Source organism: Schistocerca nitens, chromosome 7, assembly GCF_023898315.1.
Source record: "Schistocerca nitens isolate TAMUIC-IGC-003100 chromosome 7, iqSchNite1.1, whole genome shotgun sequence".
NCBI lineage: Eukaryota > Metazoa > Arthropoda > Insecta > Orthoptera > Acrididae > Schistocerca > Schistocerca nitens.
The window spans coordinates 573,099,002-573,123,948 of NC_064620.1; the positions used below are offsets into that span (position 1 = coordinate 573,099,002).

The following is a 24,947-nucleotide window of genomic DNA, read 5'->3' on the forward strand; positions in this document are numbered from 1 at the left end:
TTGAGAAAATTCTTCGGCACAGACTACTCCTGCCATCCATTAAATTTTGTTAAATAATTAATACATATATATGCTTTTTTAATCAGATAATCTTTGGCTATTGAGATGATTTTGAGCATGGTGACATTTGTTCCTACATTTTTGTCTATGGTATCCATGATGCATCTACAAGGTATTTGTACAAAAAAATGTTATTGTTAGGTGAGTAGTTTCTCTTCAGTACAAACATTAAAATTTAATAATGAGTACTGTTTGTAATTATTTGTAGCTACCACATAGCATGTTATATTTAACAGCTGTGGTAATTTCAAACTTCCACTTCCTCTATAACAATGACACTTATAGCTACATAGTAAGCTACACAGTAGTGCAAATATCTGCTTCCACTTTATTGCAAGTGATTAAAAAGTGTAGGGCTGTATGCATCACACAATCATGTTACATGAAATAGTTTCATCTTTGTGAATACTGTGGTTGGCTAACCCATATCATACAACATGGAATCCTTTTCTGCAAAAGCACTCATTATCCTGGCTGAAGTGGAGTGTATGACAGGGAGGAGTCGTATTTGGTGTGACTTTCTGTTTTCTCTACCAGGAATAGTTGGCTCCTGTAAGACAGCAATGCAAAAATAGAATGTTAGTTTAGCAGAAAATACAATTTAGTAACAATGAAATACTGAAGATATTGGTATCTAAGAAAATATATTTAGCAATAGGTGCACAAAATTTCTCAAGGATACTCACAGGGGTGAGTCTATTATGGAAGATCTGCACTTCCTCCACAAGGGAGGAAACATGTTCTGCTTCACATCTATCGGACAACATATATATTCAGACAGTGATGGAGCACAAAGTGTTGCTATTGTTGCAATTATCCCTACTAAGAGGAATAGCATTTTAGTATCTCTTTGTTCCTGAAACAGAAATGAAGCCTTGAAAACAGTACTTTACTTTTCACTTAATCATGAACAATAAAAATGCTGTATGAAAACAAAACATACAGGATGTTACAGAATAACATCTTAAAAATTTGGGAGATTATAGAGGATGAAATTTTTAATGTTTCGATATAAGGAACCTATATGCAGGAATGTAAAATAAAGTTTCCACAGCCACCACTGGGCTGTCGAAAATCCATGCACGACCTATACGAGCAGTTTCCAGGTGAGACTTGCAGTGAACACTTGGGCTGGAATTCTTGAAATACAACTTATTGAACCACACATCTAACCAGATCATTTGAATGATGCATGGTATTTGAACTTCCTGGATAATGACTTGTCTTAACTTCTAGAGTATGTTCCCTTGCAACTCGGCACTATTTTTGTGGTTTCAGGACGATTTTCTTCGGTGCACTGTGATCATCAGGCCACAGTATATATTACAGATAACTTCTGGCAGAAAATAGCTGGAAGGGGATGCCCATCCCCTTGGCCTATGCCTTCTCCTGATCTCACCCCTTTTGACTTTCTTCTCTGGGGTTATGTTAAGTGCCTTGTATGCTCAACACCAGTAGGAACAGTACCTGATTATTCTGAGTGCATCTTTACAGCATTTGATTCCATTGGAGGCGAGTGTGGAATCTTACAGATAATCAGGCAAAACATGGTTTGTTGTTGCACTTACATACCTGCAACTTTTGGAAAAGACTATCACTAAAACTCAAGCACGACCAGAAAAGCTAATGATTTTCGACATAGCCTGGCTTGATGAAAATAATAATGCTTCTGGGCTACAAAATACAATAATTAATGCTTTAAACAGGATACTTCAATGAAATCACAACTGCTTGTATTATAGGCCAACGATTTTATGAACATAACAATCAAGAAGAAATTCACATTAAACATAAGCAGGCGTGTGTAATACCACAACCATTTTTGGGACCTGGTTGCCTCTTCCAGTCTAATCCCCACTCTCCCAAAGAGGGCACATCTGTAATATCAGTGATTTACAACAATTTAATCTGCTGCTTTGATTTTGTCTTTTCTGGTTATCTGGCTTCAAATACACTGAAGATTTTCTTTTGCAGCAAATCAGTAATTTGCACTAATTTCAGTTATAGCTTTGACATTGGTTACGTTGGGCCTCACCAATATGCAGAATGAAGGAAACATGTTGGATTAAAAGCTGATGTACCATCACAATTTATACATTATAGAAACTTCAGGCACATGGTAGAAATAATTTTGTTAGTGTGATTATGGAGTAATTAACAATTAAAGTTCCAATATTTCTAGTCATCAAGAGACAGCTATTTTTATGTAATCAAGCTAAAAACAAATTGTGCCCCTAATAGAAATATGACATGATAATTTTTCAGTTCGAATATAGCATATCATGTTTTAATTGGTGTTAATTAATGGAATTGTAATTTTGACTATGTAGAAATGTAAAATTTTACTTGCACAAAATTTAATTAATTGAATCTAGGCCTTTCATTCAATAAAACTAATCCCTCTATTCACCTGAAAATGATAGGGTGATTATCCTTTAAGTAAGTAAAATAATATATGCAAATCAATGAAATATATTGTTGCAATGATAAAACATGTAATTTATGGTCTTAATAGAAACAGATTCTTTCCAGTCTTTGTATGAAATTATTCACTTTTATTTTATGTAAATATCTATGTAATTTGGGAAGATGTACATAAAAGTTTTAATTGTTAAATATGCAAATTTAATATGTAACAATGTCAGTAACTGTTTAAAATCATATAAATAGAGGCAATTTGTATGCTGCCATGGTTAAAGCCAGTCTGAAGTCAATCTTACATCAGTCATGAGACAGTGTTAATTCAATTTTACGCATGTAATTTGCCAGTGAACATCTAGCGTGTGAAATAAAACTCTTTGTGAACATGAATTCCGGGAGCTTATTTCTACCATTGCATGATTCCTGAGTGGCGATGCAGTAACATAAAGATGAGCCTACAGCAGCATTAATAAGCAGTACCCTGGATTACACAAGAGACATATTATTTACTTGGTGGAGGATATCTGAGATATGACATGGTATTATGATTTTCTTGTGTTAAGCAATGATACACATCCCAAACTTCACCACGCAAAATCATTTCCACCAAGTTTATGAATATGGTGAATATTGGTTTGGAGTATACACAACAGGTTGGCTCTGAGCACTATGGGACTTAACTTCTGAGGTCATCAGTCCCCTAGAACTTAGAACTACTTAAACCTAACTAACCCAAGGACATCACACACATCCATGCCCGAGGCAGGATTCGAACCTGCGACTGTAGCGGCCGCGCGGTTCCAGACTGTAGCGCATAGAACCGCTCGGCCACCCCGGCCTACACAACAGGAATTCCTTAATAAATTAAGTAGATATATGATAACCGAAAAGGGCTTCACACAACAAAACTTGTTTAATGTAAAACAGACAAGAAATAGTATAATACACACTGCAAATCACATGCTAGATTGACTTTAAAGTCATAGTTGTGGCCTTGTTAGCTTTCTGCAGAAAGTCTTCAGAAAATGTTTTGTCATAACAGAGATCAGAGCTACTGGTGTTCAAAATAGAAATAGATTCCAAAGATTCGTTGGTCATGGATGGTCTGAGCAGCATCTTGATTTTCAGCCAAAGTGTCATCTATCTGAAAAGCTGTGAATGGCATCTGAAGCTCATTCACCACCTCATCTGCAGTTTCCTTCTCTTCCTTGCATAACATGACAGGAAACTTTTCCAAGAAAGAATGAATTAGTAACCCTTACTGAAGGTTATAAAACAAAGATAGTATTAGGAACAGAAAGGTAGTTGAAACTGGACATTAATGACAATGAAATCCTAGAATCAGATTGTAATATTTATCGTAAGGATAGGTTAGCCACCAATGGGGGTGATGTGTTTATTGCAGTAAAGCATTCAATAAAATCTAGTGTGGTTATTATGGGTTCCAATTGTGAATTAATCTGTGTGAGGTTAAGTATCAAAGACCAGTCAAAAATGGTAATCAGATGCTTTTACAGACCACCTGGGCCAGGAGCTCTGCTGGTAGAGTGCTGCAGACAGAACTTGCAGAATATCATTAGTAATTTTCATGATCATGCCGTTTAAATAGGGGGTGATTTAACTCCTCAGGTATAGATTTGGAGTGTCATGCTTTCAAAACTGGTGCCAGAGACAGGGATTCATGTGACTTTTTTCTGGATGTCTTGTCCAAAAATTACTTTGAGCAGATAGTTAGAGAACCAAGTCACAAACCTTAGACCGTCTGGCAACAAACAGACCTGAACATAATGAATCGGTTAATGCAGAGGAAGATATCAGTGATCATAAGGCTGTTATAGCATCTATGACTATGTGATTCATAAAGAATGTTATGAAAGGTAAGAAGATATTTTTGTTTAGCAGGAGTGGCGGGATACAAATTTCAGAGTATCTGAGTAATCAGCATCAAATATTCGGTGATGAGGATGAAGATGTGGAAAACAAATGGAAAAAATTAAAAGGAATCGTGCAAAGTGCCCTGGGCAAATATGTTTCAAGTAAGGTCTGAAGGGATGGGAAAAACCCACCATGGTATAATAGCCATGTTAGAAAGCTGCTACATAAACAAAGAGAACATCACCTCACATTCAAGAGAAGTAAAACCCTAGCTGACAAACAAAAGCTGAGTGAAGTCAAAATGACCTTAAGGAGAGCAAATAGAGAAGCGTTCAATGACTTTGAAAGTAAAACTTTGTCAACTGATCTGAGTAAAACCCTTAAGAGGTTTTGATCATTTGTAAAATCAGTAAGTGGTCAAAATCATCTATTCATTCACTCAGTGACCACACAGGCACTGATACGGAAGGTGACAGAGAGAAGGCAGCAATATTGAATTCGTCTTCCAAAATTTTATCACCACAGAAGATCGTAACATGGTCCCTCCTTTCAGTTGTCATATGAATGTCAAAATGGAAGATATTGAGATAGTCAATTATGGAATAGAAAATCAACTACAATTACTTAGTAGTGGAAAGGCGTCAGGACCAGATGAGATGCCTATAAGATTCTACAAAGATTATGCAAAAGAACTTGCTCCCTTCTAGCAGTATTTATAGACTGCTTGAGCAATGAAGGTTACCTAGTGACTGGAAGAAAGCACAGGTCATTCCCATTTTTAAGAAGGGCAGTAGGATAGAGGCACTCAATTATAGACCTATATCAGTGATGTCAATCTATTGTAGAATCGTGGAACATGTTTTATGCTCAATAATTATGGCTTTCTTGGAGAAGAGAAATCTCTTCTATAAACATGAATTCTGCAAACATAGATCCTGTGAAACTCAGCTCACTCTGCTCCTCTGTGAGATCCACAGTGCTCTAGACAATTGTGCTCAGGTTGATGCCGTGTTCCTTGACTTCAGGAAAGCATTTCACATCGTGCCGCACTGCTGTTTAGTGAAAAAAGTATGAGCTTATTGAGTGTCAGAGCAGATTTGAGACTGGATTCAAGCCTTCCTTGCAGACAGGACTTAACATGTTGCTCTTAACAGAACAAAATCGACAGATGTAAAGGTAATTTCCGGAGTTTCCCAAGGAAGTGTGATAGGATTGTCATTGGTTACAGTATATACAAATGATCTAGTAGAAAGAACTGAATGCTCTCTAAGGCTGTTCACAGATGATATGGCTGTCTATAACAAAATTGCAATGCCAGAAGATACTAATGATTTGCAGAATGACCTCCGGAGAATTGAGAATGTTGCAGGCTCTGGCAGTTGATCCTGAATGTAAATAAATGTAATCTATTGTGCATACATAGGAAAAGAAGTCCACTACTGTATAGCTACACAGCTGATGACAAACTGCTGGAAACAGTGTCTACCATAAAATATCTAGGAGTAACTATCCAGAGCGACCTTAAGTGGAATGACCATATAAAACAATAAGTTTTGTTCATCTGTCTGGGCCGGCCACGGTGGTCTCGCGGTTCTAGGCGCTCAGTCCGGAGCCGCGCGACTGCTACGGTCACAGGTTCGAATCTTGCCTCGGTTATGGATGTGTGTGATGTCCTTAGGTTAGTTAGGTTTAAGTAGTTCTAAGTTCTATGGGACTGATGACCACAGATGTTAAGTCCCATAGTGCTCAGAGCCATTTGAACCATTTGAGCCATCTGTCTGGGATCTCTACCAGATAGGACTGATAGAGAGAGAGAGAGAGAGAGAGAGAGAGAGAGAGAGAGAGAGAGAGAGAGAAGATCCAACACTGGCACACTTTGACACGGGATTGTTTATACAGCACAAGAGCATTATGGAGATGCTCAACAAACTCCATTGGCAGATGTTACAAGTGCAACATGGAGAGATTTACTATCGAAATTTCGAGAAAGTAATACAGAGACTTACCGACAATCATTCTATCCATGCACTATTCATGAGTGGAACAGTGTTGGAGGGCTCAGTTAGTGGTACAAAAGTACTCTCCGCCATACACCATTTGGTGGCTTGCCAAGTATGATATAGATATAGACGTGAATGGAAGAAAACTGTGCATCATTCAACTTGAGCATGCTTTAACACATCATCCTTGAGCGGAAACTTGTTGAAGATATTGTCACAGGCACTGACAAAAAGAAAAGGGATTTATTTATCTGTATCCTGGAGATCATTCAGTATATTTGAAGTCTGACTGCTAATAACTAACTCATCATCACTTCTTTGATTTTGAATCACGTTGTATCCAATTCAAGTAATGAGGAGATTTTGACAATTTGGGGGTTAACAAACTTGGTGAAAAACTGCTTTAGCAAATCCATTAGAAGTTATAATAAAAAGTGAACTTGTGGGGAATAAGTTTGAACAGAAACATTCAATTTGTCAAATACAGCAATAGTCACATGAAGGGAAGTGCAAAAGGCCTTGTTCTAGTTTGAGGACAGGAAAATAAACAATTTTTCTTCACTTGTTGCAGCAGAAGTCTTACTTTTTAGGATGGGTTAGTCACATTTGGAAGAATACACTATTCTTTTAGCAGCATGTATAGTACATAATCAAGAATTCTCTTATTCTGGTACTTTTTGGATCCACTTTGTTCAACTCTAGGTATTTTGAAAGATGTGGAAATGTTGTACATAATATTACTTCCTCCCTGAAGAAAGAAAGCAGCAGATCCCATTGGTCAAGCAGTCTATCCAAACATCTGCCTAAAGATAACCACCTAGTACATACATGCTTCAGAATTTTCTTTGCCTTTTTATTGTGCAACTTGGAGTACTGTCAAAGCATAAAGCAACACTGTTTTTTTAATTGAATGTTAATTTAATTGAATGTTAATTTAATGTTATGAAAATTCAGCTATGGGAACATCAGGTTACCTATGTTTAACCCTGTTGAGCCCCCCGTCTAATGCTGGTATGGATAGCACAGTGCTCACTACTTTTTCCCATAGAATATCACAACAATGGGATACAATTTGGGATTCATATAATTGCTTTCTTCTGTTGCCAAAGAAAATGGTCCATTTTGAAGGCACTTAAGAACTTCAGATGATGTATTTTTTGCTATTTTATTTACAATGCATGTCATTTGCTTTGCAGCTTTTGATGTGGGGAAGATCTTTTTAAATAAAGCACCAGCATGATCAGCTGTACTTAAGGGCACATTATGTTCAACCAAAGAGGAAGTAAACAGACACTCAGCCCTAATTACGTCACTGTCGATGTTCCCAGACTTGGCATAAAAGATATTGATTTTCTTTTGATCTTCCTTTGATTTAATGTAACTTATGTGTCTATCACACTTCACATGATTAATTAAATCATTTTTTCCACCACATGCGTTATTAATATCACATCCACATACTGTGCAAAAGGCAAATCTTTTTCCCTTTCTTTATTTTAGTATGCATGGAAAATTAACAGAATATGATTCTTTAAATGTCTGGAAGTACTGTTTTGTGTTGGATTTATTAACGAGTCCTACAATAGGAATGTACTGTATGAAAATGTCCAAGAACACTTGATATGTACTGAAATTTTGAAAGGAACCTGGATCACTGGAGATCATATAAAATTATAACATATACATACAAGGCAGTCAAACACTTCATCAAAACACATCAAAGCAAACAAAGTCTTAAACCATTAACTGAACACAATGACAACCTCATGAAGAAAGAATATGCACATGGTAAAATACACACACACATGGAATTAATGTAATTGATTCACATGTGGTCAAAGTTGATAGTTGTCACATTAAATATTTACTAATGAAAACACAAATTCAGTTTGCAGTATTTGATTGTACTCACTTTCAATAAATGTTTTCCAAACTACACTGTTAAGGTATGTCATTTAATGTACCAAATTCATAGTAAGTGCACAATGCTGCAGATACTTCACTGCACATTTCCAGCTATAGGTTTCTTATATTAAAACACACAGAGTTGCATCCTCTATATTCTTTCAAATTTTAACATTCTGTAACACCCTGTATGTGAATAGGAAAATGATGTATTTTTATTCCCTAATTTCATTTTCTGAATGTTAGTTCTGAGAATTTTTGTAGCATGAGAGAAAGAGAGAGAGAGAGAGAGAGAGAGAGAGAGAGAGAGAGAGAGAGAGAGTAAAACAACTAAATTTACTAAAAGGATAGAGATTTAGGCACAATAATATACTAATGAGCATAGAAATAAGTATCAATTCCCTAGTGGTATACAGCACCTCATTTTGATTTGCTATTAGCATAGATTACGCAACAAACTAGAAGGAGTGCATTCTACACCAATCCACAACTACTCAGCAGATGTCCATAGCTCACACGAAGTTGGCTATAACATGATGTAGTCCTTTAATATCCTGACAACGTCCTATGAAGGCAAGTTGAAAAGTTCTTGGACTGGCAGTGACAAACTGACCATTTAGGTCAGTACACTTTGCCCAGTACTTTCTCAGCAAGCAGATTCCATCCTTGGAATATGACTCTGGAGAGTCTGCTAAATATCCATCTGTCAATCTTTTTATTGAACTCAAAACATTTTCTAGTCATAAATTTCTTTATACGTGTGATTAATAGAGAGCATATTCAAACAATTCTTAGTCCAAATCTCTCAGTTTCCTTATTTCCAAAGCAGCCTTGTAGACAAGTTCATTTCGTAGATGAAATATGTCACTTATTTATTTATTCTGCCAAGATTAGGTCATGAGGCTCTCTCCTACATCTAAGGCATTTTACGTATTTTACATTCTGTTCATTATGACATACATATTATAAAAACCTTCACTAGGTGTATGATAAAAACTTATAATTATTTCTAACATAAATGGTGGAAAACAGAAGTAGCTACAATAGAAAAATCACAGTTTAGATTAATTCATAAAAAGTAGAAAAACAAAGACAAATTACAAGGTAAGTAGTTTTAATCTGAGGGTACTGTTGCAAAGGACTGACTTGAGTGGTGCAATGGGAAAGCGATAGAAAGAGGAATATGGTAGAATAGGAAAAAGCGTAGGTGAGTGGGAGGGTGGGGTGGGGGGGGGGCAGTGGACTGACTAGATTGACAAACAAACAAAAAAAAAAGAGATTAGAGTGGAAGAACATAGCTTTTGCTTTACTGTTTCACTAAGAGAGGCCTGACATGTATGTTACCTTTTTAGGGAAAAGTTGAGAATTTATGATGTTGGCAAAAGGAAGTGCTTCAGCATTTCTAAAATGCACCAATGTATTAAAATTGTGTATAGTGCTGTGTAGCTTGTTGCAGTAGTAGACAGCAGCACCTAATTACGAGTTTGCAATCATTTTGTATTATGGGTAGGCACAGCCAGGGTATCAGAAAACAGAATTTTTGTCACAATTATGACCCCTGATGTGAAGCACTGGGTTGGGAGTTGACCTCTGGGACCTCTGTAAGGCAGAAAATATGATGCTACAGCACCTCCCATCTCAACTGCCCCTGAAGTGTCATCCTTGTTAGTGGCAGCCCATTTCAAGCACCCACTCATATTGTGTCAGATCATGTGGACAGCCCATAATAGCAGACCCAGCTGTGACGTTTGCTGTTGTCTCAATGAAGGTGGTCAAGTGATGGGAAGGCAACCCATTGCCCCGAATTCTGCACGGGACAATGGACAGCTATGGCTGGCTGAATCAGAACCCAGGGGCAGAATTTGTGAGGACCTCAATTCAAGCCCCAGAACATGGGGAAGTGGCTGGACCCCAGCTAGTAGATCCACTGTGGTGGCTTAACACATTGGTGCAAAAACCTGGGCGGTCAGGCAACAACCAGGGGTTCAAAGCCCTGTTACAGAGTTGACAACCATGTCATAAGTACATCATCTTCATGGCAGCACCCAACATAGGGTGAGCATCGTAACTTAGCCCAGATGTCTGAAGATGACTGGCTGGATCAGAGCGGTATAAATACTGCTGTCAGAAGGCTAATTATACAAATGAAATAGCCTTGCCTCATTGTTCTGCCACACAGAAGCTTTTCAGAGGCTAGTGAGGGTAGTCAACATCCTAGCTTTCTGTCATTGCCACGTGGAAGGAGGTCAGAGCATGGAAGTGCCTCGCTGCTGAGGGTGCTGTGTCGTCACCGGCTGTCAACTGCAGCAGTCAGTGCCTGGAACACGGAGGTGCTGCTGCAAGCACTATCTGTTTCATTACAGACATGTTCAGGTAATTGCTTTTACTTATCACAGCTCCTTGTTAATTGTCCCAGGTTCCTTCACCACTGCGGCAAGATGCACAGTGATTGGCTGACATAGCGCAAGGAACTGCAATCAGATAACAAATGGTGGTTTCCGACCATCAGCTTCAAGAGAGGTATACTGCAGTGAACACCATTGGACTCATATTTGTGTGGAGTGGGGCCCACATCTCTATGCAGCTGTTGAGATTGCAGTTTTCTGTGGTTCCCAGAAGTCACCTGTGCCAAATAACATGACAGTTTCTTTAAAAAAGGCAACAAATAATTTTGTCTCCTATCCTTGTTACCTCAGGTGACAAATAATTTTGTCTCCCATCCTTATCACCTCTGAACTCATGCTCTGGGGTTGAATGATCTTGATATCGGCTGGACATAAAACCCTAATATTGCTTTCATGCTATTCAACATTGCTTTACTTTTGTGGGACACAAGAAGTCTCAGGTAAAGACTTGGGAAGCACAGTCCACTGCATCACTGTTTATAGCAAACTATAAGATACCTTATAATAGGAACAGTTCTTTGGTAACCCCTCAATTGTCCTGTACAATTATTTTTGAACTCGCAATTTGAACATCAATGATTTTTTTGTTGTAATGCAACAAAAAACAATCAGTTCAGATCTCAAGCAGTGTTTATTTTCATGACATGTCCAGATGAGGATTGTTTGCTGAAAAGTCTCATTTACTGTCGTAGGGGCAGCTCCCTATAAAACAGTACACATCAGTGACTTATGCTCATTTTGTGATTAAATGATTCTGTTTGTGTGAAGCAAATAGAGGCTTTTTATATAACTTCATTATTCAGGGTGGTCCGTTGATAATGACCAGGCCAAATATCTCACGAAATAAGCGTCAAAGGAAAAAACTACAAAGAACGAAACTTGTCTAGCTTGAAGGGGGAAACCAGATGGCGCTATGGTTGGCCCACTAGATGGCACTGCCATAGGTCAAACGGATATCAATTGCGTTTTTTTAAATAGGAACTCCTATTTTTTATTACATATTTGTGTAGTATGTAAAGAAATATGAATGTTTTAGTTGGACCACTTTTTTCGCTTTGTGATAGATGACGCTGTAATAGTCACAAACACATGGCTCACAATTTTAGACGAACAGTTGGCACCAGGTAGGTTTTTTAAATTAAAATACAGAACATAGGTATGTTTGAATATTTTATTTCGGTTGTTCCAATGTGATACATGTACCTTTGTGAACTTATCATTTCTGAGAACGCATGCTGTTACAGCGTGATTACCTGTAAATACCACATAAATGCAATAAATGCTCAAAATGATGTCTGTCAACCTCAATGCATTTGGCAATATGTGTAACGACATTCCTCTCAACAGCGAGTAGTTCGCCTTCCGTAATGTTTGCACATGCATCGACAATGCGCTGACGCATGTTGTCAGGCATTCTCCGTGGATCACAATAGCAAATCTCCTTCAACTTTCCCCACAGAAAGAAAGCCGAGGATGTCAGATCTGGCGAACGTGCAGGCCATGGTATGGTGCTTCGACAACCAATCCACCTGTCATGAAATATGCTATTCAGTACCGCTTCAACTGCACACAAGCTATGTGCCGGACATCCATCATGTTGGAAGTACATTGCCATTCTGTCATGCAGTGAAACATCTTGTAGTAACATCGGTAGAACATTACATAGGAAATCAGCATACATTGCACCATTTAGATTGCCATCGATAAAATGGGGGCCAATTATCCTTCCACCCATAATGCTGCATCATATATTAACCCACCAAGGTCACTGATGATCCACTTGTCGCAGCCATTGTGGATTTTCCCTTGCCCAATAGTGCATATTATGCCGGTTTATGTTACTGCCAGTTTATGTTACCACTGTCGGTGAATTACGTTTCGTCGCTAAATAGAACACGTGCAAAAAATCTGTCATTGTCCCGTAATTTCTCTTGTGCCCAGTGGCAGAACTGAACATGACATTCAAAGTCATTGCCATGCAATTCCTGGTGCATAGAAATATGGTACGGGTGCAATAAATGTTGATGTAGCATTCTCAACACCGACATTTTTGAGATTCCCGATTCTCGTGCAAATTGTCTGCTACTGATGTGCAGATTAGCCGCGAAAGCAGCTAAAACACCTACTTGGGCATCGTCATTTTTTGCAGGTCATGGTTGACATTTCACATGTGGCTGAACACTTCCTGTTTCCTTAAATAACATAACTATCCGGTGAACGGTCCGGAAACTTGGATGATGTCGTCCAGGATACCGCGCAGCATACATAGCACGTGCCTGTTGGGCAATTGATCATGATAGCCATACATCAACACGATTTTCACCTTTTCCGCAATTGGTAAACGGTCCATTTTAACATCGGTAATGTATCATGAAGCAAACACTGTCCACACTGGCGGAATGTTACGTGATACCACATACTTATACGTTTGTGACTATTACAGTGCCATCTATCACAAAGTGAAAAAACTGGTCAACTAAAACATTCATATTTCTTTACATACTACATGAATATGTAATAAAAAATGGGGGTTCCTATTTTAAAAAATGCAGTTGATATCCATTTTACAGTCATAGTTTTGGGGATGCTGTGGACTCCAAAGAAGAAAGGGCCGTCATGACAAAGGTAAAGCTCTAAAGAAAAATTAATTTTGTTATATAGAAACAATGCTGTGCTATCTGGAGTTAAGTATGAATGTATGGTTTTGGTGAAGCATTGAAGCATTATGTATGAACATGTTGTCTGAAAAGCTTTGTTTATTATCAGTTGTGAGTTGATATTTTATTTGAGTGTAGAAAAATTATGGAAACAGTGTTTTGTGATTTTGTACTGAGTAATTTAAATGCAGAAACTCTCATATAGCCTTCACTCCACTGCAACCAGAAATGAAGTCTATGGTTAAATATGTGACACTGCATAGCAGGACCACATCAAGAGAAAAGAAGATGGTGATCAGGAAATTCTGAAAAGAAGGTATTTGTTATTACATCAGAATGATTAAAGACTTGGCAATGAGGTAAGACTTGGCCTCTTGCAATATAATGATTGCACAAAGTCAACACACAACAAGGAAAAAGCATTAGCTGCTCCAATAAAATTCTTCCTGAGACTATCAAAATAAATCAAAAGAAGTTTGCTTATTTTCATGATATCATTGTTGCTGCCAAAAGGTTAAAATTTTTGGCAAATAACAGTCACAATAACCACATGATCTGAGATAAATGATGAAGTGTCATATTATGCCACACTAAATGAAAGCACTGTAAGGTGCAGAAACAATTACAGTGGTGGCAACAGATAGCAGTGCACAAAAATTCCTGTGGCATCTGCACCACAGTAGCATGTAACATGGTGACAGTGGTTGATCTTTAGTGTAAGAAACAGTCTGATCAAAGGATTAATATCTAAAACAGTAAATTTTATGAAACTTCCTGGCAGATTAAAACTGTGTGCCCGACTGAGACTCGAACTCGGGACCTTTGCCTTTCGCGGGCAAGTGCTCTACCAACTGAGCTACCGAAGCACGACTCACGCCCGGTACTCACAGCTTTACTTCTGCCAGTACCTCGTCTCCTACCTTCCAAACTTTACAGAAGCTTCAGTAAATTTTATGTTTTGTTGTCTATTTTCAGCTTTCAGACACTTACCGAAATTAATTCCACCACTGCTGCAAGGGCTGCTCCAAGTGGCTCCCAGATGATAAGTGACTGTGATGAATGGAGTGCCCTTGAGAGACCCAGAAGGCGAGCCATACTGAGAGCACTCATCGCTCCAAAATGGCCAACAGCTGACACACACACTTCTATCATGAGAGCTGCAAAGATGTTTAATTTCCTTAGTGTTACCAAAAAAAAATTTTTTAAAGCAAGATATACTGCTACATGATCGAGACTTTATTGCCAAAATGAGTAGCATCTCATTCTGCAGTGAGTGTTACAGAACTACATATTGTATTGAACCTGTAATATTTGTTATGAGTCACAAATATTATAAAGCATTATGCTGCTTTATTACTGATACAGCATGACAATTTTACACCCATACACATATTACTTAACTGATATTATAAGTCATACCATACATACTTTTATAAAAAGGGAACGAGAACATTACAAGAACACAGTCAAATACAAGGAAAGTTTACCTACCCTAAGGAAATGACAGCACTTAAGGAGAGTATTCATCATTAGTATCATTAAATTATTAGAGAGAGTTATTAGTATCATTAAATATCATTAGTATTCATCATTAAATATAGTTGGCAATTTCAGAGGTATGTAGACACTTGGTCTTCCAGAATGTTTGGTTCCTTTCTAGCATTGTACATAAATAAATAAAAGGAGATTGACTGTAATAAGAATAGCCGGCCGGAGTGGCCGAGCGGTTCTAGGTGCTACAGCCTGGAACCGCGCGACCGCTACAGTCGCAGGTTCGAATCCTGCCTCAGGCATGGATGTGTGTGATGTCCTTAGGTTAGTTAGGTTTAAGTAGTTCTAAGTTCTAGGGGACTGATGACCTCAGCAGTTAAGTCCCATAGTGCTCAGAGCCATTTCAACCATTTATAATAAGAATATCTACAACTACTGTACTTGTTTATTGTCAGTGATGTGGAAACTGTAAGCAACCATGGAGTTCCATACTATTTGATTTACAGATGATCATGGGCTGTATGACTGTGAGTGCTAAAACATTTTAATGCAAGCTTTAACAAATCCAGTCACTAACATCACTGTGGGGATGATTTACAGATGGCTCCGGGATGTTACTTGATTCCTCACTGGTGAGCAATTGTTAAAAAGTTATAGACAGATTTCTTAAGTTACTTTATTTTGTTCTTTGAGAATGCAATTAATGTAATTCCACCCATACTTCTGTGTGGCTCTTATGATAAATTAACAACCTTATAATCATTTCCACTACTCCTATTGGTATATCTTTGGTAGTCTCCACTAATCCTAACAAACTGATCACACATGGGAGAAAAATAATCCAATGTCAATAGTACACGTGTTTTAACCTATCTCCTTTTAAGATAAACTGTAGTTCGCCAGCACAATATCATTGAACCAAATCCAGCTTAAACTACAGCCTATTCTATGTGGTGAAAAATAGTTCACATCAAAATACTATTACACAGTGGAATTACAAAGGAAAAATTGGATTATCCAGTGAAAAAATTTTACACATTCAAAGAAGTAATTCTATTGACCTTCACTGTTATTAATTCTTCAGCCTCCAGTGTAAAAGAACCTGATACTTTTAAGTTACATTAGTGTTGACAGTAATATTGTTCTCGCATGATTTTTATCTACCTTTTTCTGCTTGTTGACCAGTTTGATGTAAGCAAGTGTTTGATAGTTCATGATCATGAAATAAAAATAACACACATGAGGAAAAATGCTGTGGCATAATACTGTGTTTTTGAACATTATAACTATCACACTTATCTTCAGTCAGTTACATCATGTCATCAATGTCTGTGTACATTGTCTATGTTTGTCATGAAATTCTGCTATTTGGAAGTTTGTTATGCAGCTCGGTTAGTAAGCATAACATCCACAAAATATAAGTTCGAGGCCCAAACATCCAAATTGATTAAGGGAATCAGGAAATTTTACCTCAGATTTTTCTCTCATTATAAAACAAACCACATTCTTGGACAATGTAGCTTCAGGTCTTAAACCTCTTTGTTACATTAGACAAACTCACATGCAACATGACAAAAATTGGAGATGCATGTGAGACCGATCAGGCAGGACTCATTATGGAGGGTAGACATGAATTTATAAGTGTGTAATTCTTTCAGCCACCAGCTCACACATAGACATACAAAAAAACTTTTAAAAAAGCCTCAGCTTGCTAGTATGTATGTTCAACTATCGCACCGTCATCACTGAAGCAGGCTAATCATCCAACAATCAGTTGAGATGATTACAGTTGGTTGGTTGGTTTAAAGGAGGGGGAGAAGGGACCAAACTGCGAGGTCATCGGTCCCTTGTTCCCGGTAAAATGATTGCATGAGGAAAAGAAGAAAAGAAAGGAGATGTACAGCACTATAACAGGAGAATGGAAGAATCAGACGAACAACAGAAGGACATCCAACACTACTATGGACAAAGCAGGAAAAGAAAGCATCAGAGAGAAGCAAGAAACAGGTAGAAGGGTTAAAAACAATAGAGTAGATGACCATGGCTGACTGACCACAAGAATAAAAAGGAAAAGCCAGCCACTCTGCGACACATTAAAACATCCACCCTAAAAGCATTAGAGTGGAGAACACAAAGGGAAAACGGACATGTGTGAAAACTTATATAGAATGATAAACCCACCGTCACATATAAAACGTAAAACTAAATTAGCCAATGAGGCGTTGTCAGCTAAAATTAATGGCAACAAGTTCGGTAACTGAAGAGTCCATTGCGTGGCAGCCAAAGAAGGACAGATCACCAAGATGTGGGAAACTGTCAACCAGGCGCTGCACCGACACTGAGGTGGGTCATCACAGCACAGGAGATGGCCGTGTGTCACCCAAGCGTGGCCAATGTGGAGCCGACAGAGAACCACAGAGTCCCTGCGTGAGACCTGTGTGGAGGTCTTCCACACATTCGTAGTCTCCTTCATTGCACGCAGTTTATTGTGCGTACTAAGGTTATGCCATTCTGTCTCCCTAAGCTGCAAAACCTTGCAGCGCAGTACTGAACGAAGGTCAGTTGCAGAGAAGCCAATCTCCATAAGCAGTTTCCGCATAGCCTGTTTGGCCAGCCTGTCAGCAAGTTCGCTGCCAGCGATTCAGACATGATCTGGGGTCCAGACAAACACCACTGAATGACTGGACCATTCCAGGGTATAGATGGACTCCTGGATGGTCACTACCAAAGGATGACAAGGTAGCACTGGTCGATAGCTTGTAGGCTGCTGAAGGAGTCAGTACACAGAAGAAACAATTCCCCAGGGCATGAACAAATGTGCTCAAGAACACGTGATATAGCCACCAGCTTGACAGTGAAAACACTGCAGCCACTGGGCAAGGAATTCTGTTCAGTATGTCCTCCATGGACACACGTGAAGCTGACATGATCATCAGCCATTGAGCCGTCAGTGTAAACCACTTCATGGCCTTGGTGCATGTCAAGAATCGAGAGGAAGTGGCAGCGGAGAGCCGCGGGGTTAACTGAGCCCTTAGAGCCATGTGAAAGGTCCAGGTGAAGCTGTGGCCTATGTGTACACCATGGAGGTGTGAATGGACCTCAAGTATAGGAGGTAAAGGCAAGAACTCCAATTCGGAAAGAAGGGATTGGACACAAACTGCAGTTGAAAATCCTGACCTGGGTCGCATGTGGGTGATGAACTGCCGTGGGTGAGAAAAGGAGACGGTAATTTGGATGTGCAGGAGAGCTATGACCACGTGCAACATAACTGGCTGGCAGTTGTGCATGCGTAACCTGCAATGGAGGGACTCTGGCCTCCACCAGGATGTTGGTCACCAGACTCGTCCAAAAAGCTCCTGTCGCTAGGTGAACGCCACAGTGGTGCACTGGGTCGAGTAAACCCAACGCTGAAGGTGCCACCGAACCATAAACCAGACTCCCCTAGTCAAGGAGGGACTGAACAAGGGCTCTGTAGAGCTGCAGCAGCGTAGCGTGATCTGCACCCCAGTTGGTGTTGCTCAGGCAGTGGAGGGCATTGAGGTGCTGCCAGCACTTCCCCTTAAGCTGACAAAGGTGAGGTAGCCAAGTCAATGGGGCATTGAAAACCAGCCCTAAAAATTGATATGTCTCAACTACAGTGAGTGGATCCTCATTAACGTAAAGTTCTGGTTCCAGATGAATGGTACGATGCCGACAGAAGTGCATAACACACAACTTTGTGACCGAAAACTGGAAACCATGGGCTAGAGCCCATTGCTGCACCTTGTGGATGGCTCCCTGTAGGCGCCGCTCAGCAACACCAGTACTGGTGGAGCAGTACAAAATGCAGAAGCCGTCTGCAACAGAGAAGGTGAGACGGCCGGCCCTACAGCTGCTGCTAGACCATTAATGGCCACTAAAAATAGAGATACACTCAATACAGAGCCCTGCAGGACCCCATTCTCCTGGATATGGGAGGAACTATGGGGGGCACCAAGTTGGACACTGAAAGTGCGAAGCGACAGGAAATTTTGGATAAAAATCAGGAGCGGTCATCAAAGACCCTGTTCGTATAGTGCGGCAAAGATATGATGTGGCCAGGTTGTGTCATACGCTTTTCGTAATTCAAAAAAGACGGCAACCAGGTGTTGGCATCTGGAAAAGGCTGTTCCGATGGCAGACTTGAGGGACACAAGGTTGTCAGTGGTAGAGCAATCCTGGCAGAAGCTGCCCTGACATTGAGCCAGTAGGCCACATGACTCCAGGACCCAACCCAATCGCTGACACACCATATGTTTCAGAAGCTTTCAAAGAACGTTGGTGATGGGCTGATAGCTATTCACATCAAGTGGGTTTTAATGGGTTTGAGCACTGGAATGATGGCGCTCTCCCGCCATTGTGATGGAAAGACACCTTCACACCAGATCCGGTTGAAGATGACGAGGAGATGTTGCTTGTAGTCAGATGAGAGATTTTTAATCATCTGACTGTGGATCCAATCTGGCCCAGGAGCAGTGTCGGGCCAATGTGCAAGGGCACTGAGGAGCTCCCACTCTGTAAATGGGGATTCACTGTGGCGTTTAGTGAACGAGAGGACTCTCCCTTCCAACTGCTGTTTGAGAGTGCGAAAGGCTGGGGGGTAATTCTCCGATGCAGAGGCTCGAGCATATTGCTCAGCAAAGTGCCCAGCAATCATGATTGCATCAATAGATAACATGCCACTTACGTTAACACCGGGAACACCTGTTGGGGTCTGGTACCCGAAAACACATTTGATCCTTGCCCAGACTTGGGAAGGTGACGTATAGTACCCACTGGTTGAGATGTATCTCTCCCAACACTCCTGCTTCCATCGTTTGATAAGTTGGCAAACGTGGGCATGGAGCCATTTAAAGGCTATGAGGTACTCCAGGGAAGGGTGCCGTTTATGCCGCTGTAGAGCTCGCCGACATTCCTTAATTGCTTCAGTGATTTCCAGCAACCACCAAGGGACTTTCGCGGGGGCTCCCTAAAGAGTGAGGGATCACATTTTCTGCCGCAGGAAGGATTGTTGTAGTCACCTGCTCAACCATCACATCAATGTTCCTATGTGGGGGAGATTCAGCAGCAGCAGCAGACATGAAAGTTTCCCAGTCTGCCTTGTTTAAAGCCCATTTGGGCAGGCATCAATGTGCCTGTCGCCAGGGCAGTGACAGGAAGATGGGGAAGTGGTCACAATCACGTAGATTGTCATGTGCTCTACAGTGGATAGATGGGATAAGTCCTGGGCTGCAGACTGATAAATCAATGGGCGAGTAACTACCGTGAGTCACACTGAAATGTGTGGCGGCCCCTGCATTTAAGAGGCACTGGTCAAACTGAGGCATTAAAGTTTCGACATCTCTGCCTCAGCCAGTAAGCATGGTGCCACCCCACAAGGGGTTATAGGCGTTAAAATCTCTCAAAAGTAGGAAAGGTTTAGAGAGTTGATCAATCAATGCAGCTAATACATTCAGGGGTACTGCACCATCTGGAGAAAGATATACATTGCAGACAGTTATTTCCTGTGTCATCCTTACCCTGAGAGCCAGAGCTTCAAGAGGGGTTTGAAGGGGCGCAGTTTCACTATAGACCGAGTTTAGGACATAAACGCTAACTCCACCTGACACTTGATTATAGTCGCTGTGGTTCCCGTAATATCCCTTATAGGTGTGGAGGGCAGGGGTCTGCATTGCTGGGAACCAGGTTTCCTGGAGGGCAATGCAGAAAGCAGCTGTAGAGCTTAACAGTTGCTGTAGATCAGACAGGCGGTGGAAAAAACCTCCGCAATTCCACTGGAGGATGATGTCATCGTGAGACTGGAAAGGCATGGAACATTCAATGAGGCAGTTTACGCCTCAGGGTCACCTGCTGCCATGGACTTATTGCCTGAGCAGTCTATATCCATTGTGTCTGAGGGTCCAGAGAGATCTAGGTCGTCAGTCGATGCCAGAATCTCCATCTCATCCGCAGATGCAGAGCTTGTAGGTAGCGGTGGTGTGGGTGCCACTGCAATTCCATTGGTCTTGGGGATCTTCTTTTTGGATTTTTCTCGCTGCTCCTTGGTTTTCCTGGCTGGGAGGACTTCACTGGCTCAGTCTCCGGGACTGAGAATGAGTGTGAAGTCCTACAACCAGATGCTTTGCGACTTTTCAGTCACTGGCGGGTGTCATCTTTCCCACTACATAAACCTGGGAAGGGAGAAGGGACCCCTTCCTAGCAAGAGGAACTGAAGAAGACTTACACTTCTCCAGTGCAGAAGTGGGGACTGATATCCCTGATGGTGGGTGGTGGTGGGTGGGTGGGGGGGGGGGTTGCTCCCAAATTAGGTGGTGCAGGAGCAACAGGGAGGGAAGTGCTCCCCACCATCAAGGGAGCAGGTGTAGTCTTCCGGCTCTGAGAGATGACTGGGGTTGGTGGAGTTGATGGGGCTAGAACTGTTGTAGCGGGGGCGTAAGACGATGTCATTTGTACAGGATGTAGGTGTTCAAATTTCCTCTTAGCCTCAGTGGAAGTCAGTCAATCCAGGGTCTAGTACTCCATGGTTTTCCTTTCTTTCTGGAGAATCCTGCAGTCAGGCGAGCAAGGCGAATGGCGCTCTCTGCAGTTGACACAGGTGGGAGGCGGGGCACATGGAGTATTGGGATGTGATGGGCGTCCGCAGTCTCAATATATGATGCTGGAAGTGCAGTGGGAAGACATATGCCAGAACTTCCAGCACATAAGGTACCACATTGGGGGAGGGATATAAGGCTTTACATCACAGCAGAAGACCATCACCTTGACCTTCTCGGGTAATGTATAACCCTCGAAGGCCAAGATGAAGGCGATGGTGGAAACCTGATTATCCCTCGGACCCTGGTGGACACACCAAACGAAATGTGCGCACCTCACTGTCAGACTGCAAAAGAAGGTCACTGTGGAATATAATAACCTGGACCATATTTAAGCTCTTATGGGGCATGATGGTTACAGAAACATCCCCCAGTTTGTCACAAGTAAGTAACACCTGTGACTGGGCATAGGATGCTGTTTTGATCAAGACTGACCAATATCTCATTTTGGACAAGCCCTCCACATCCCAAAACTTGTCCTATAAATGCTCAACATAAAATTGAGACTTTATCGTCATGAAAGATTCCCCATCAGCTCTTGAACATACAAGGTACTGGGGCAACTGATGTTCCTCCCATGGTGTGGCCAGCAAGGGGAATGATTTTGGGTCGTACTTCTGTGCATTGAATTGAGCCTGTGAATACTTGGAGACTGTTGGTATTTGACCAACAGCAAGAAATGATGTACTATGCTTCATCGTGTGTCATCCGCTCTGATGCCACCCACGCTGACCAGGGGCCCTCCCCACGGGTGCCACCCAGCTGCAGCAAAGGCCACCTGGCAGGATGGCTATTGCCAGGAGTCCCAATGCCCCAGGGTGGCGGGCATCTGCTCCTCGGCATACATGGGGAGTTACCAGCACAGGCATCAGCGGGGCGATCCCTTTGTGGTCAGGGGGGCTACAACCAACAGGGTACATGGTGGCTCCACCACAATGGACTGCTTACCTTGCTGGATGTCAGGTGCAACCAAGCAAACAAATCCATTATCATCGTAAGCATAGAAAATGATACTGCTCAGCTGATGGAAAAATACGCAACCAGGAGGGTAAACCCGCCCAACAGTTGGAGAATGAGCAGAAGTGCAGATCCACGTTGATGAAGGATGCAATAGGTCTCAGCGCATGATGGACACGATGCACCAAGTAAAGCACCCTTCCCCAATTGGTTCGCTCTTCAGGAAAATTTTGAAAACTAGATGTCAAACCCCACAGGGGACCATCACATAAAGTCCGAAATGTGTGGGACTCCTTTTAATCGCCTCTTACGACAGACAGGAATACCTCAGACCTATTCTAACCCCAGGACCCGCAGGAGGAGATTTCAGATTTGTAAGGGGTTGGCGTAACAAGATATCCTTCGAAACAATACTAACCTTACTCTGGAAGCTGCGTATAACAGTTACACTGGAAGTACACGTAAGATGGCACTATGTTAGATCTAATGGCAAAAATTGTCATATCTAATGGCAAAAAATTGTCAGATCTCTTTGAGGATGTATATGTTGAAACCGGTACCTGTATCAGTAAGGTATTTATTACAGAAATGATTACCAAAGAAAAAAGGGTAACTAAAACAAATAAAAGACTTACTGAAATTTCACAAAAATTGAAGAAATTCTGGTCATGTGTAAACACTGTCAGTGACAGTAACAGACACTCACAGGTAACAATGAGTGTAACAAAGAAAAAGCTGAAAAGTTTTTAAATGTTCCTTTACAAAAGAATAAACAGAAGTATTGTCCCCAGATCACACACTTCAACTTCGTACCAGTGTGGAGGACGCTGGGAGCAAAAGCTTGTGATCAGCTTGGAGCATATTACGTGCTTTGACAATCCACACGTTCTTCACCACAGCAGCCAGCTTATAGAGTATATGAAACACATTTTGAAAGGTTTCAGTGACATTAGCCACATTTGGGAATTGATATGAATCAATGGTAACAAGGGAAAATTGGTGCCAGACCATGACTTGAACCCAGATTTTTTATTTAATGTGAGCGGTCATCTTACCTGCCTTGACCTTCCCAGTATGCATCCTTCCTGACCCAAATCCCAGCCTGTTATACATGCCAAGCCATTTAAGGTGATTGCTAGCATTAAATCAAGTCCTAGCGCAGCACAAATTTTCTCTGTTACCATTGATTCATTTCAGTGCTCAGATGTGGCTAATGCCATTGAAACCTCTGAAAATGGTTACTTTTAGGAAAACAGTTTGGAGATGAGTAAACATTCTGCAGTGGAACAAAATCAGCCAACTTTTACCCATCAGAGATGGGGCAAGTTAAAAGTACAATACGTTGATATTAGTATGAACCACGTTGAGGAACAGTTGAAACAGCTAAAACTGAACAAAGATTCACCACCCAATAGAACTACTGTCACATTATATACAGAATTTGTGGCTGAATTAGCCCCTCTTTTAAGCATAATATGCCATAGATGCCTTGGACAAAAAGCTCTGCACAGTGCTTGGGAGAAAGCACAGGTCTACCAGAAGAGTGTCAGAAATGATCCACAAAATTACCATAAAATATACTGACATCCATCTGTAATACAGTCATACGACATATTCTGAACTAAGATTTAATGAACAGACTGACCTCTCCCATGACAACCAGCATAATTTCTGAAAATATTAGTCATGTGAAAGATAGCTCACACGACTTCCTGAAAAGCAGGATCCAGACAGTGAGACAGACACAGAATTTCTTGACTTAGTACCGCACCAATGCCAAGTAACAAAAGACTAGCTTATGGAATAACAAAAAGAAGTTCATGACTAAACTGTGTAGATGTTGGTAGGGAAGATGTAGCATGTTACCTTGGATGGAGAGTCACTGACAAATGTGTAGGTAACTTCAGGCATTCATTCCTCAAGGAAGTGAGTTAGAAACCTTAGTGTTTGTACTGTACATTAATGAGTTTGTAGACTCCATTAATAGTAACTTCAACCTTTTTGCAGATGATGTGGTTATCTACAGTGTGTTTCACAACTCATGTTTCACACTTCTAGAGGTTGTAGAGGGGTCTTAGTAGACAAGGTTTAAACATCATCCAATGACACCACGGAGCATCAAAGTTAAAATGCTGATGCCTGTAAATGTATGTATCTTCAGAGTGATTCCAGGATGATGTTACAAACATTCTAGGATGATAGAGAAGGATAAATGTATCAATTTGTGGTAAGGGTCCCCGTACTGCAAATGAAAGAGTCAAAACTTACAAGTGAATGTTGTGCTGATTCCTTTGACAGTGGAGAATACATGTACCGGTATTGCTGTTGCCATTATCCTAGGGTAGGCAACTTTCATATCTCTAGTATGGACCAAAACAAGGAAAACATGTCAAGTAAACATGGGGTCTAAAATGTGTACCTGAGGAACTATGACTCTGCAATAGTATTAGATGTGAATTTCCCAATCTATGCTACTGGATGGAGAATTGTTGGGTTCCCCCTAATAGGCTAGGTGTGCACTACATGCAGAAAGTAGATACTAGGGTAGCAGAGTATGTTGTTGTT

The 24,947-nt window shown here is 40.8% G+C and overlaps 1 protein-coding gene across 1 annotated transcript in view; it reads right to left on the reverse strand.

Moving 5' to 3' along the window:
* Positions 1 to 374: 374 nt before the first annotated feature.
* LOC126195138 (solute carrier family 22 member 1-like) overlaps positions 375 to 24,947 on the reverse strand; it is a 286,230-nt gene continuing 261,657 nt past the window's right edge. The window contains exons 9-11 of the mRNA XM_049933636.1: positions 14,314 to 14,480; positions 747 to 916; positions 375 to 610 (exon numbers count right to left, since the gene is read on the reverse strand). Coding sequence (XP_049789593.1) covers positions 526 to 610; positions 747 to 916; positions 14,314 to 14,480 — 422 coding nt within the window. The 3' untranslated portion in view covers positions 375 to 525. The remainder of the gene's footprint in view (positions 611 to 746; positions 917 to 14,313; positions 14,481 to 24,947) is intronic.